The sequence below is a fragment of the Nomascus leucogenys genome, chromosome 6, assembly GCF_006542625.1.
Source record: "Nomascus leucogenys isolate Asia chromosome 6, Asia_NLE_v1, whole genome shotgun sequence".
Lineage (NCBI taxonomy): Eukaryota > Metazoa > Chordata > Mammalia > Primates > Hylobatidae > Nomascus > Nomascus leucogenys.
This window is the reverse complement of record NC_044386.1, coordinates 68070624-68081725: the sequence shown is the minus strand read 5'-3', so window position 1 is coordinate 68081725 and position 11102 is coordinate 68070624. Positions and strand designations below refer to the sequence as shown.

At 44.6% G+C, this 11102-nt stretch overlaps 1 protein-coding gene and 1 long non-coding RNA gene across 3 annotated transcripts in view; one reads left to right on the top strand and one right to left on the bottom strand.

Annotated features, from left to right (window-relative positions):
* Nucleotides 1-712: 712 nt before the first annotated feature.
* On the bottom strand, nucleotides 713-7322 carry LOC101176181. The gene is made up of 3 exons (XR_178401.2): nucleotides 7226-7322; nucleotides 3407-3506; nucleotides 713-994 (listed from the first exon to the last, which is right to left on the bottom strand). It is a non-coding gene; the product is annotated as an uncharacterized LOC101176181 (long non-coding RNA).
* Nucleotides 7323-7887: 565 nt separating this feature from the next.
* Nucleotides 7888-11102, top strand: part of RYR3 (ryanodine receptor 3) — a 568187-nt gene continuing 564972 nt past the window's right edge. The window contains exon 1 of one of the 2 annotated variants that reach the window (XM_030814359.1): nucleotides 7888-8066. In XM_030814359.1, coding sequence (XP_030670219.1) covers nucleotides 8016-8066 — 51 coding nt within the window. In that variant the 5' untranslated portion in view covers nucleotides 7888-8015. The remainder of the gene's footprint in view (nucleotides 8067-11102) is intronic. The other variant, XM_030814360.1, reaches the window with a different exon arrangement.

Sequence of the window (11102 nt, the reverse complement as noted above, 5' to 3'; positions counted from 1 at the left end):
TGAAAAATGTGAAGTAATGTGTAAGTCATTGATATGGTTTGGCTGTGTCCTCACCTAAATCTCATCTTGAATTGCAACTCCCACAATCCCCATGTGTCATGGGAGGAACCTGGTGGGAGGGGATTGAATTATGGGGGCAGGTGTTTTCTGTGCTGTTCTCATGATAGTGAATGAGTCTCACGAGATCTGATGGTTTTAAAAATGAGAGTTTCCCTGCACAAGCTCTCTCTCTTTGCCTGCTGCCATCCATGTAAGATGTGACTTGCTTCTCCTTGCCTTCTGTTATGATTGTGATGCCTCCCCAGCCACCTGGAACTGTAAGTCCATTAAACCTTTTTTTTTTTTTTGTAAATTGCCCAGTCTCAGGTATGTCTTTTTCAGCAGCGTGAAAATGGACTAGTACAGTCATGCAATTTAGTAAATTAATATTTTACATTAGTAAAGGGCTATTCTAAAATCACCTCAACATGAGATTCACCAGTCCCAAAACCTCCTCAACACACTGCTTTTATGTGTAATAAATACTTAAGTGAGTGAAGTGATTAAGCTCAACCTTAATTTTCTTTCCTATTTTTGTTGTTGTTGTTGTTGTTGTCTGTTGTTATAGTTTTAAAGAATAGTCAATAATCCCTTAGGGAACAAGCACTCTAGGTGGTCACTAGTGAATTCTCACACGTGTTAGCCGTTTTTAAAAGAATTAGACTACAGCAAATTCACTAAACATTATAACTTTATAGAGGACAATATTTGATGATTAAGAAGACACTCCAGGATCTTGCTCTACATCTGGGTCATTACACTGAATTTAATTATGAAGAAAGCAAGGAAAATAAATACCAGACAAGGAGCCCAGAGATCTGGGCTTTGATCCCAGCTTTCATCAATTCAGTTCACAGTTCACCTTAGGGGGCCTTAGTTTCCTCATCTTAGAGTGACGGGTTGACTCTATTGGTGATTCCCAAATCCGTGCTGGTCTTGATGAGGTTTTCATCTCCTTTGCGGGAAAAGGAGAGAGAGTGAGTGATAAAGAGAGAGAGGCAGAGAAAGAAAGAGATTATGTAATGAGTTATTCATAAAGTCAAATTTATTCTTAATTCTAAGATTTGTCCTTTTTACTGTCTTATGTTAAAAAGTTCTTGCTTCATACAATGGTAATAGTCATTAATTAGCAGTTTGATTATCAACGTGCTTAATAGCAACATAAAAACATGGCAACCCCATGATACAGCTGAAAATTGTCTGCACATTTTTACTGGTCTATGCACCCATTGAACTTAGACTCTACATTCTCAATTTTAGATTGTATGATAAGGTACAAATGTGGTAGTTTAAGATCTCTGACTTCTGTTTGGACCTCAGATGAGAGCAACAGGAGCAACTCAGCAGCACTGCAGGCCTCCTGAACTCTTAGAGTCCACAGCATTCTGCCATGCATGTTGGCGACAACAGCAACATTCTGACAAGGAATTGCAAAGCAGAGCTCACATCCTAGGACACTGGAGCGCTGAATACTAAGAGAAATTGTGTGTCCTTTAGTGCAGAGAGAACAAGGATTTGCTTTGTTAGATTCCTTGAATTATTTTAAAGGAAATTTCACCAGCTCAAAGATACTGGAAATGAGATCTGCTCAGAACAGGCTGTAGGGACAAGTTGAACCTGGGAGCTGGCCATATAGTTACATATAGTTACCCTAGAACCAGCATAAAAGTCATTTACCTACATTTTTGCCTACTGAAATGTGGGTCTCACCCTGGCACCTGAAATAAATGACACAAAACTGTGTTCATCTCCTTTCCCACTGTGTGCCCACCTATTTCAGCAGGAACTATTAAAACTGCAGCAAATCAGAGCAAATTGTTGCTGGCAGCAGCTTCAATAAATCGGTGCCACTGAATTACAGGAAGAATTAAAATGCAGAAATTAGAAGTCAAAGGCATTGAGTTTAGTGTGAGACTTATCTGATTAAGTATAGTTTCATAAGCCACTAGATCTCAATCTCATAAAGCCCAAGGGAAAACCTGAGGGGGGTGGCAGGTGACAATTCCACCTTCCAGAGGAAGTCATGAATTTCAATATGCCATAGCAACAGAATACATCTCTCATTAAAGATGCAAACATAATACAGCTCAGAACAAGCTCCCTAGGAAACAAACACAGAAAAGCAGTGTTGGTGTTCACCATTAACTTGCAACACATGAGATCTGCCTAGAATGTTTTGCTTATTGGGGCAGGAAATAGTTTGCTGAAATCAGAAACATTGTGTCTTTTTTTGTGTGAGTAAAGGCCTCATAAAAGTCGAATAAGAATAGAACTTTAAGAGAGGCAAGAATACAAACAGACCGGAAAGGCAGGCATTGGAAACCAACACAAAGGAGGACAGGGACTGATCTGCAAGGAATATCTAGGTGTTTTGTGCTGAGCACTTTTACAAGACATTCTGCTAAACATTCTTATCACCCAGTCATTTAATCTTTAAAATACACCCAAAAGTGGGTATTTTCATAAAATGAAAACAGTCTTTGAGAGTTTAAATTATTTGCTCAGAATCATACAAATGTCAGAGTTTTGCCCAGGACTCAAACTCTTGTGTTTCTAATGTTAAATGTCTAATTTCTAATGTCTAATACACAATGATTACAGTATAAATTTACTGTTAAACAGAGGCTGACCTGCAGGGAAATGCAAATAAACTACTATAATGCTGGTGGCTTAATCTATTGCTTTAACAACCCTTTCCAACTGGAGACTCCTTGAAGATGAATCAGCTCAATGGATGGCACCTGCAAAAGATCTGCCTCCTAGGCTTCTGCAAGTGTGCTCAGTTTGCCTCTATCTCTGCTGTGCCTCAGAGGCTGCCCCAGCCCTGCTGGGACAAAGCCCCTTCTTTGAGTGATTTAGTTTCCGGAGCCTTTCACCAGAATGGCATATTAACTTTGGCCTTATAATGTAATCCTCCAATCTTAAAACATCAAAAAGAAAAAGAAGGAGAAGGTGAAAAAGAAGGAGAAGGTGAAAAAGAAGGAGTAGAGGAAGGAGTAAAAGAGGAAGAAGGAGGAGGAGGAAGAAGAGGAAGAGGAGGAGAAGGAGGAGGCGGTGGCAACGACCACATTTCCAAGTGTTCAGCTTCAGGAAGGTATCAGTAAGTGGATCCTTGCCTGTGTTAAGCAGTTGCGATGTCTGTGGCTTTTATAAACAAGATAATGCACATATCATCAGAAAAAGATTTTTTTTGTACCTGTCCCCTCTCTATTTTAGAAAGGAATCTGAATCAAGGATTTTTGGTATGGCTTCCAAGTTTTAGGACAAAGGTATATTAGTATACCTTAGTAGCTTATTATAAAGATCTTGGAAACTAATGATAATTTTTTCTTAACATTAAAAAATGACTTTTGTAAAATGTGTATACCATCATTCCTACTGGCACCAAATTAAAAGCAGGTGTAGTCTCAGGAGTTCTTTCTGTTCACAGGCTTCCCTGGTGAGAATACCTTCTTGCCTTTGAACACCTGAACAAAAAGCAGAGAAAAGTGTTTTCTTTTTGCTAATGAAAAACATAAATAAATCTTCAGTCAGTATATAAATAGTACTTGTGTATGTGGTGAGATATTTTAAAAGATGGTAGCTAGCAGAGTCAGCTCCCTCAACTCTACAGTTCTTTCCATCTTCCCTTTTATACTTTCCTTAGGCAAAACCTGAGTCAATGCAGACTGAAGCCATGAGTGCAATTAATGGAAGACATGCATTTTCAGCAAATGGATGACTCCTATAGTTAGGAAGTGAGGCTGAAATGGATATTGGAGAAAGATTTAGTGTTGTGTAGAGTTTAATATATCACTAATAACATGGGTGAAGGCTATCTTTATCAAGTGTGACCCCTTAGCTTCTGTGTCTCCAAGCATGGGAAGTCCTAGCTAGTTAAAGCTTAAGCCTGCCTCCCCTATGGCTAATGAACAAAGATTTATGAGACTTTTAGCCAGAATGAAGGGGCCAGGGTCTTTGGATAGCAAATGCAGTGAAGCTAACTGGCCCTCCTAGAATTGAATCCATATCCTTGGCCTCACTGAGACCACTTGGGCAACTGGCTACCATGAACAATACAACATAGCAAATGAGATACTGACTTATATGAGTGTGGATATTTTCATTAGCATTTTAAAACTATAGCAATATTACTGTTAAAACACAAATAAGAGGCCCTCTTATGTGAGAAAATCCTCAGGACCAATACTTTGAGAACCTGCCAGAGGAGAAAATAAATACATGAATTTTATTTCAATAATCAATATTGAATAATAACATTTCAATGTCAGGCCTTTAAAATTATATATGTGAAAGGTATAAAAGTGCTATAATGAGAAAAATGAAAAATTTCTGATCTGGCCCCCACCACAGGCTCTCCACCTGCTGTTGATATTGGCTGCACAGTGCCCCAACATTCAAATACATCGGGCTTTGAGGTCTGACTTTGAACCATGCCAGCATCCCAAAGGTATTTCATTTCTCTGTCGTGTGCACCTAATTGAAGTCACAATAATGGCTGATAGCTTTCTCCAGGGGTTTAGAAACCTGGGAGGCTTTGGGTTTTTCTTTCAAAATGTAGTAGCTACAGTACCCTCTAAGACCTAAGGTCCAAGTCCTCTGGCTCTCTACTAAGAGTAACTGGTCTTGAGAGAGACTCAGTTTAAAATATAGGCTGTGTGGAAGCAAACCCAATGTGTATGGGGTATGGGGGGCATGGAGGTGGTGTATGAACCTGATGTTTTCCACTTTGCTGTTCTAGAAGCAAGGCAGTATAGTGAAGAAAGTACTGAAAAGTATTGAACTTGGAGTCAAACAATCTCCTCTTACTTGGAGAAAGTACTGAAAACTATTGAGATTGTTTTATTCCAAGTAAGAGGAGATTGTGTGACTCCTTTTACTAGATGTATGAATTTAGACAAGTCACTTACTATTAGTTTATTCTCTCCCAGTCTTAATGGGTGAACTAATAGCAAAACAAGTACCAAAGCACAGTGTCTGAACTACTATTTATCTATACCTATATGACTACAGCATCATTATTGGTGCATCTTTGGGAAATCTTAGAGAATGGAAGAAGTACCAATAGATTTCAAATAGAAGTAAATGTCCACCTTCCCCAGTTTACAGTCTGAAACAATAGTCTGAGACTCTTTTATAAGCTGAGCTCCAGAACAATCTTAGATTTTGATAATTAAACAGCTTACTTTTGGGCACTCTAAAGGAACACAAAGACCATCAGGAATCCAAGTGGATGCACCAATGGTGTTACAGAACTCCATTCTTACTTCTTTTGTGGTAGGGTTATTTGACTGATACGGGAGGTGGTGTCCCAGGTTACATATCTGTATTTCAGTAAAGTATGTAAAAAAGGCATTTGTAGTAGCCCTATGAACAAGAAGAAATTTGGGCTGCAAAATAATATATTTATGTAGGTTATTTTTTAATTATAACTTTTATTTTAGGTTCAAGGGTACATGTGTAGGTTTGTTACATAAGTAAACTGCATGCCATGGAGGTTTGGTGTACAAATTATTTTGTCACCCAGGTAATAAGCATAGTACTCAATAGGTATTATTTTTCTGACTTAGGTAAGTTCTTGATCATTAAATAAGCATAATCAACAGTATGAAAGTTAATCCAAGAGGGCCTCTATTAGTATTCTGAAGGTATGCCATATCACAGGTTAGTAATAATTAGCACCTTGCATGGCATGGCATACTCTAGCTTTAAAAATACCTTAAAGGTTCACATATAGAGACATCAGTACATGATTGGGTATTACAATTGGAAGGAATACACATACACACACACACCCACCCACCCACACACACACACACACATATATATTTTTTGAGACGGAGTCTCACTGTTGTTGCCCAGGCTGGAGTGCAATGGCATGATCTCGGCTCACCACAATCTCCGCCTCCTGGGTTCAAGCGATTCTCCTGCCTCAGCCTCCCAAGTAGCTGGGATTACAGGCATGCGCCACCACGCCCGGCTAATTTTGTATTATTTTTTTTTTAAAGTAAAAATGGGGTTTCTCCATGTTGGTCAGGCTGGTCTCGAACTCCCGACCTGAGGTGATCCACCCACCTTGGCCTTCCAAAGTGTCGAGATTATAGGCATGAGCCACCGTGCCCACAGGTACTCAAGCACTTGCACGTGATCAAGATAGAGAAGAGCTGACTTTTGCAGTTCACGTGGGAGGAAAAAAAGTAAATCTAGAAATTCTAGTTAACTCCAAACACAGTGAGTGTCACTGGTGTTTCTCCAAAAGCCAATCCAATATTAGGCTACACATAAAGACTGTCCAAAACAAGGACGGAGAGCACAACAATTCTGGAAGAAGACAACCTGGAATGCTTATATGGCCATCAAAGATGACATAGGCTCTGGAAACTATACTACAGGGAAAGTTGGGGGTAAGAAGAACCTTTAGCTAGGAGAAGAAAAGAGTGGATGGTGGGCCATAGAGGCAAGCATGGCAGATGCCTTGTAAGAGGTGAAGGGCCACAATGTACAGATGGTTTGACTTGTTCTAAGCGGATTTCAGAAGAGGCGCAAGGCCCAAGCTGCAGCCTAGAAGGTAGCAGTTTGAGTACAATACAAGAAAAAAACATTATTTTTCTTTGCATTTCTGATGTTCATCAGAACATGTGGGACGGAAGCTCAGGAAAGAGATCTTAAGGTAGCATCAAGAGATAGATGTCGTCCACAAGGAGGCGGTATATGAAGCTGTGAAATGGCTTGGGGTTTCCAGTGTCTTCCACTACCATCAGCCCAGAATTACCACCTTCCCAGTTGCACTTCCTCCTAAATCTACATCTCTGGTGCCTTTTGCTTTGAACAGTCTCTTGCCTCGGAGCTTCTCGGCCATCAAACAGAAGGGGGCACCCTGCACCGTCAGTCAAGGCAAGGACCAATCTGGCAATCCCCAACCATGGCAAAGGACCTGAGGCTGGGTGGGATGTAGGAGCCTTCCAGGACCTGGAAGGGAACCTCCTGTAACTACTCTCTACTCCCTTTAGAGTCCACAGGGCTGGAACTCTAAATGCAGAATAAGGTTAGGAGTGGACAGAGAGGAAGGGTTGTGATGCCACCTGACTTCCAAATTGAGGATGGCACAGGATACCCCAGAAGCTCCCTGGGGTACAGAAGTCACAGCAACCCTGGACAAGCCAGGGGTTTGGTAAAGTGTACTTACCAATTTTGAAGAGGGGAAGGGATTCTCTTAAGGTGTAGAAAGGACTATCTAGGGAGTTGCAAACTTTGTTGTAAGTGGACAATCACCCTCGCTCCTCACTGCACCGTTTTCTCCTTGCCCAACAAGGCACGCGGGTTCTAGCAAGGTATTCGAGTCCAGATCTCCCTCTCTCTCTCTGTCTCTCTCCCCCCCCCGCCCTCTCTCTCTCACACACACACACACACACACACACACACACACACACACACACGCAAAGTGGGCAAAGCGAGCAGAGCGAGAGGGTTGGTACCCAGTCTGGGCGCGCTGGAGCTAAGCAACTGGCCTTTGTTTGTGAATCGGCGCAGTTTAGGGGACATCCTCCGGTCGCCACGGGGCGCGCGCTTCCGCTGTGTGTGCGGTGCGGTGCCCAGCGGTGCGGGGGAGGCTCCACCGCGCCGGCCCAGAGCCCCCGCACCGCCCCCGCCGGCTCGACGCGCCCGGCGTTGCGCTCTCCACGGAGCAGGCGGCCGCAGCGCACTTGGCTGGGGCGAGAGGCGAGAGGGGTGGGCGGACTGCTTGGTTGGCGTTGGCGCTCTGCAGTGCAGTGGAGTGTTAGCCCAGCTCCCTATATGGTCGGGGATTAGCTTGGCGCTGCTGAGGCTGAGGCTGAGCCAGGAGCCGGAGGAGGAGGTGGAGGACGAGGACGAAGAGGAGGAGGAGAAAGAGCGCAGCAGCAGTCAGCGCACGCCGAGCGGCTGCCGGGGGAAGCAGAGGCGCCGGAGGCTGGGGCACCGCCGACGCCTCGGGAGCCATGGCCGAAGGGGGAGAAGGAGGCGAGGACGAGATCCAGTTTCTGAGGACTGTGAGTCTCCGCGGCGGGGGCGAGGCCGTGGGCAGGTGGGGAGGAGCGCGGAGCGCGGCGAGGAGGGGCTGGCTGCGCTGCGCCGCGGTGCCGGGTGCCCGGTGCCGGGCGCTTTCTCGGCACCCGCGGGCTGCAGAGGCGGACCGGCCACCTACCCGCGGGGCTGCGAGGGGCTGCGTGGGAAGGGGCACCATCTCCTGCCTCTCCCTTGTTCCTCTACCGCCACCCCTGCCCCAGGCCCTCCACCTAGGACCGCTCGCTCTCCAGGCAACTTGCTACTTGGTCTGAAACCCTTGATGCCCAAACTTCAGCCGGGTTTTGTTCGCGGTTGTCCTGACCCAGAAGAGCGGCGTTGGAAGCCCTCGCCCCGGGGTTGGCCCTCTGACACCTCCACACTCCACGCCGGCCCCATTCCTCTTCCAAGGCGCCCCCACGCACCGGGGAACCTCCGGGAAGGAGCCAGCGGGGCAGGGGGGAGCGTGGGGAGCCGGGTCAGAGAAGCGGGCGCAGGCGCTTGATCCTAGCCCTGGGATCGCTCGGAAGGGAATTCACCCAGCGCCGCCCCTCTCGTGTTAAGCCCCATGCCGGCAACTGCTGCTGGAGCCTGACTTGACTGATTGCCTGCCGTGTATTCGAGAGCTGTGGCTTCTGCTCCCGGCTCCCGCGAGCCCCGCAGGACAGGGAAACCCCAGTCAGTGGCTCCGCGTCACTCAGGTCCCCTCCTTGGCACCTGAGGGCGCTGCTCCGTCCCAGATTTGGGGGTGAGGGGGGCGAAGTGTGTTGCAGCCACACCAGCCTTGCCCTATAGGAGTTAATACAAAGACTTTCAAGGTGGACGGCCACCCGGAGAGGTGGGGGTATTGGGGATGCATCCTAGCGCTGATTTCAGCCAAGTGACCTTGAGCAAGTCGCATAATCCGCCCTACTCAGCCTCAGTTTCCTCATGTGTAAAATAAAATGTAACCAGCGTTTAAGGGTGATAAGGATTAAATGATATCGTGAATGTCATACTGTTTTGTAAACGGCAAATTGCTCTGTAAATCTTAGGTAATTTTATATGCGCTGCCTTGCTTTCAGGAATTAGAATGAAATTCTTTATTTCCCTCTCTCACTCCCCTTTAAGGGTGCCCCCTCCCCCGTGACCTGGTCTTCTAAGATCACAGCTTACATCTTGTCCATCTTTTGAACCACTCTCCTCCTGCTGAAGTGCTTCCTTCCAATTCATTTCAGTTTCTCTTCCAAACATGGTTCTTTTGTCAAAGCTGGGACTTGGGTCTTATTTGGGGCGGTATGGAAGTACCTATCGCCCTGCTGGTACTACTGAGAGGCTAGAGTATTCATCTCTTCATCCTTGGTCTGACCCGCAGACCCAGACTCCATTCTCATCTCTCACACTGCACACAAGATGGCCCCACAGTTGCAACTCATGACAACCCTATTGTTATAAAGCTGCCTGCTCCCCTCAAAGCTCCATCAAATCCTTTGGTTGTCCCTCTGACAGGTGTCTTTAGTAGTGGATGGGTGGCAGCTCAGGTTTTTTCTGCCTTGTGTCCTCCATGATCAGTCATTTCTTCTGCTTATTATTAATGATCTTCTAGGCATTATTGCTTGAAAAAATTATCTTCAGACAGAGTCAATGTTGAATAGATGCCCCAGGGAGTTGAGGCTTAGGAAGGTGGTGGTTTTCGTGAGATCCTTATGCTTTTCTCTTGGCTTCTGAGCCATCTTCCCTGACTTTTCCTCTCCATCTGGCATTGTAAGTGTTTTTTGTTTTTGTTTGTTTTTGGTACACCTGTAGCCAAGGTTTATTATAGTAGTGGTTCTTAAGTTTTGTGTCCTGGGCTTCCTGCCCTAGAGATCAGAGCTGGTGGACCTCTTTTAAAGTACACCCATGACAGCCTGTGGGGTTCAGGGACCCAGGTTCAGAACCCCTGTTGCAGAGAACTGCATATCAGTTATGACTTAGAGTGAGTGATGGTGGTAACCATGGGGGCAATGACTCCAAATGTGGCATTATTGATTCTTTTCCTTCTAGATATCACCTTATGTATTTTTTAAGGTGTGTTCCTCATTTCTTGACCCTATGAGGCACCTTAACATCTTCGTTTTTAGCTCACTGGGAAGGAAATAGGTGATGAAACTGAAGCACGGGAAATCGAGTGACTTGAACATAGCTGTTGACAAGTTATTGGTAATTTTCATTATACAATGTTAAATTACATTCCTGCTAGAGCCTGGCATTGAGCGTTAGGCCAGATGTTATATATAGTCTTAAGAATATACTTAAGAACATAAGAGGAGTACTGCAGCTTTCTGAGCTTGGCATCCTCCTTCTTCATCTGTGAATTTGACAAAATGATTTATTGGAATCCAATAGCCATAAGCTTTTGATCTCTGCACAAAATTTTGACTTTAGGGTAGTTGGGAACACCAGGCTTGTGCTAGCAGTGGGATTTTTCTCTCCTCTGGGTATGTCTGGGTTAGGGAAGCTATTTCACTTTGAACTCACTCAGTTACCTTTGCCTTAGGCTTTCTTTCTCCTCCCCAGACAACACCTTTAAAAGCATTTTGGCAGTGTATTAGTCATATATAATGCTTCCTCACATCGACATGGTCCTGGATGAGAAGGTGGCTGATACTGGACCATGGAATAGAATCATATCTTTGTAACCATGAACTTTAAAGGACTGCCATCCCAGAGAGCAGAAGCTTTTAACCTACTTACAAAAAAAGACCATAGAATAGCATTATGCCAAGGATCCTAATCAAATTGTTAGTGGCTGTAGTGTCATGTTTGTTATAATAGTGCCAAAAATGAAAGCAGCTAGAACTATCGATAGCGTGAAATGAGCCAGAATTACTGCAGTAACCACTGTTGGTGTGCGTGTGGTGTGGCTTTAGACACTTAATTTGTGGTAGTGTTTATTTTGGTTATGTCTTCTGATATATTTGAAAGCCCACCCTCTCCTAAGTAGGGAACAAGACCTAAACAAGGGCTTTGGAAGCTTAAACACATGTTAACTAAATGCTACTGTA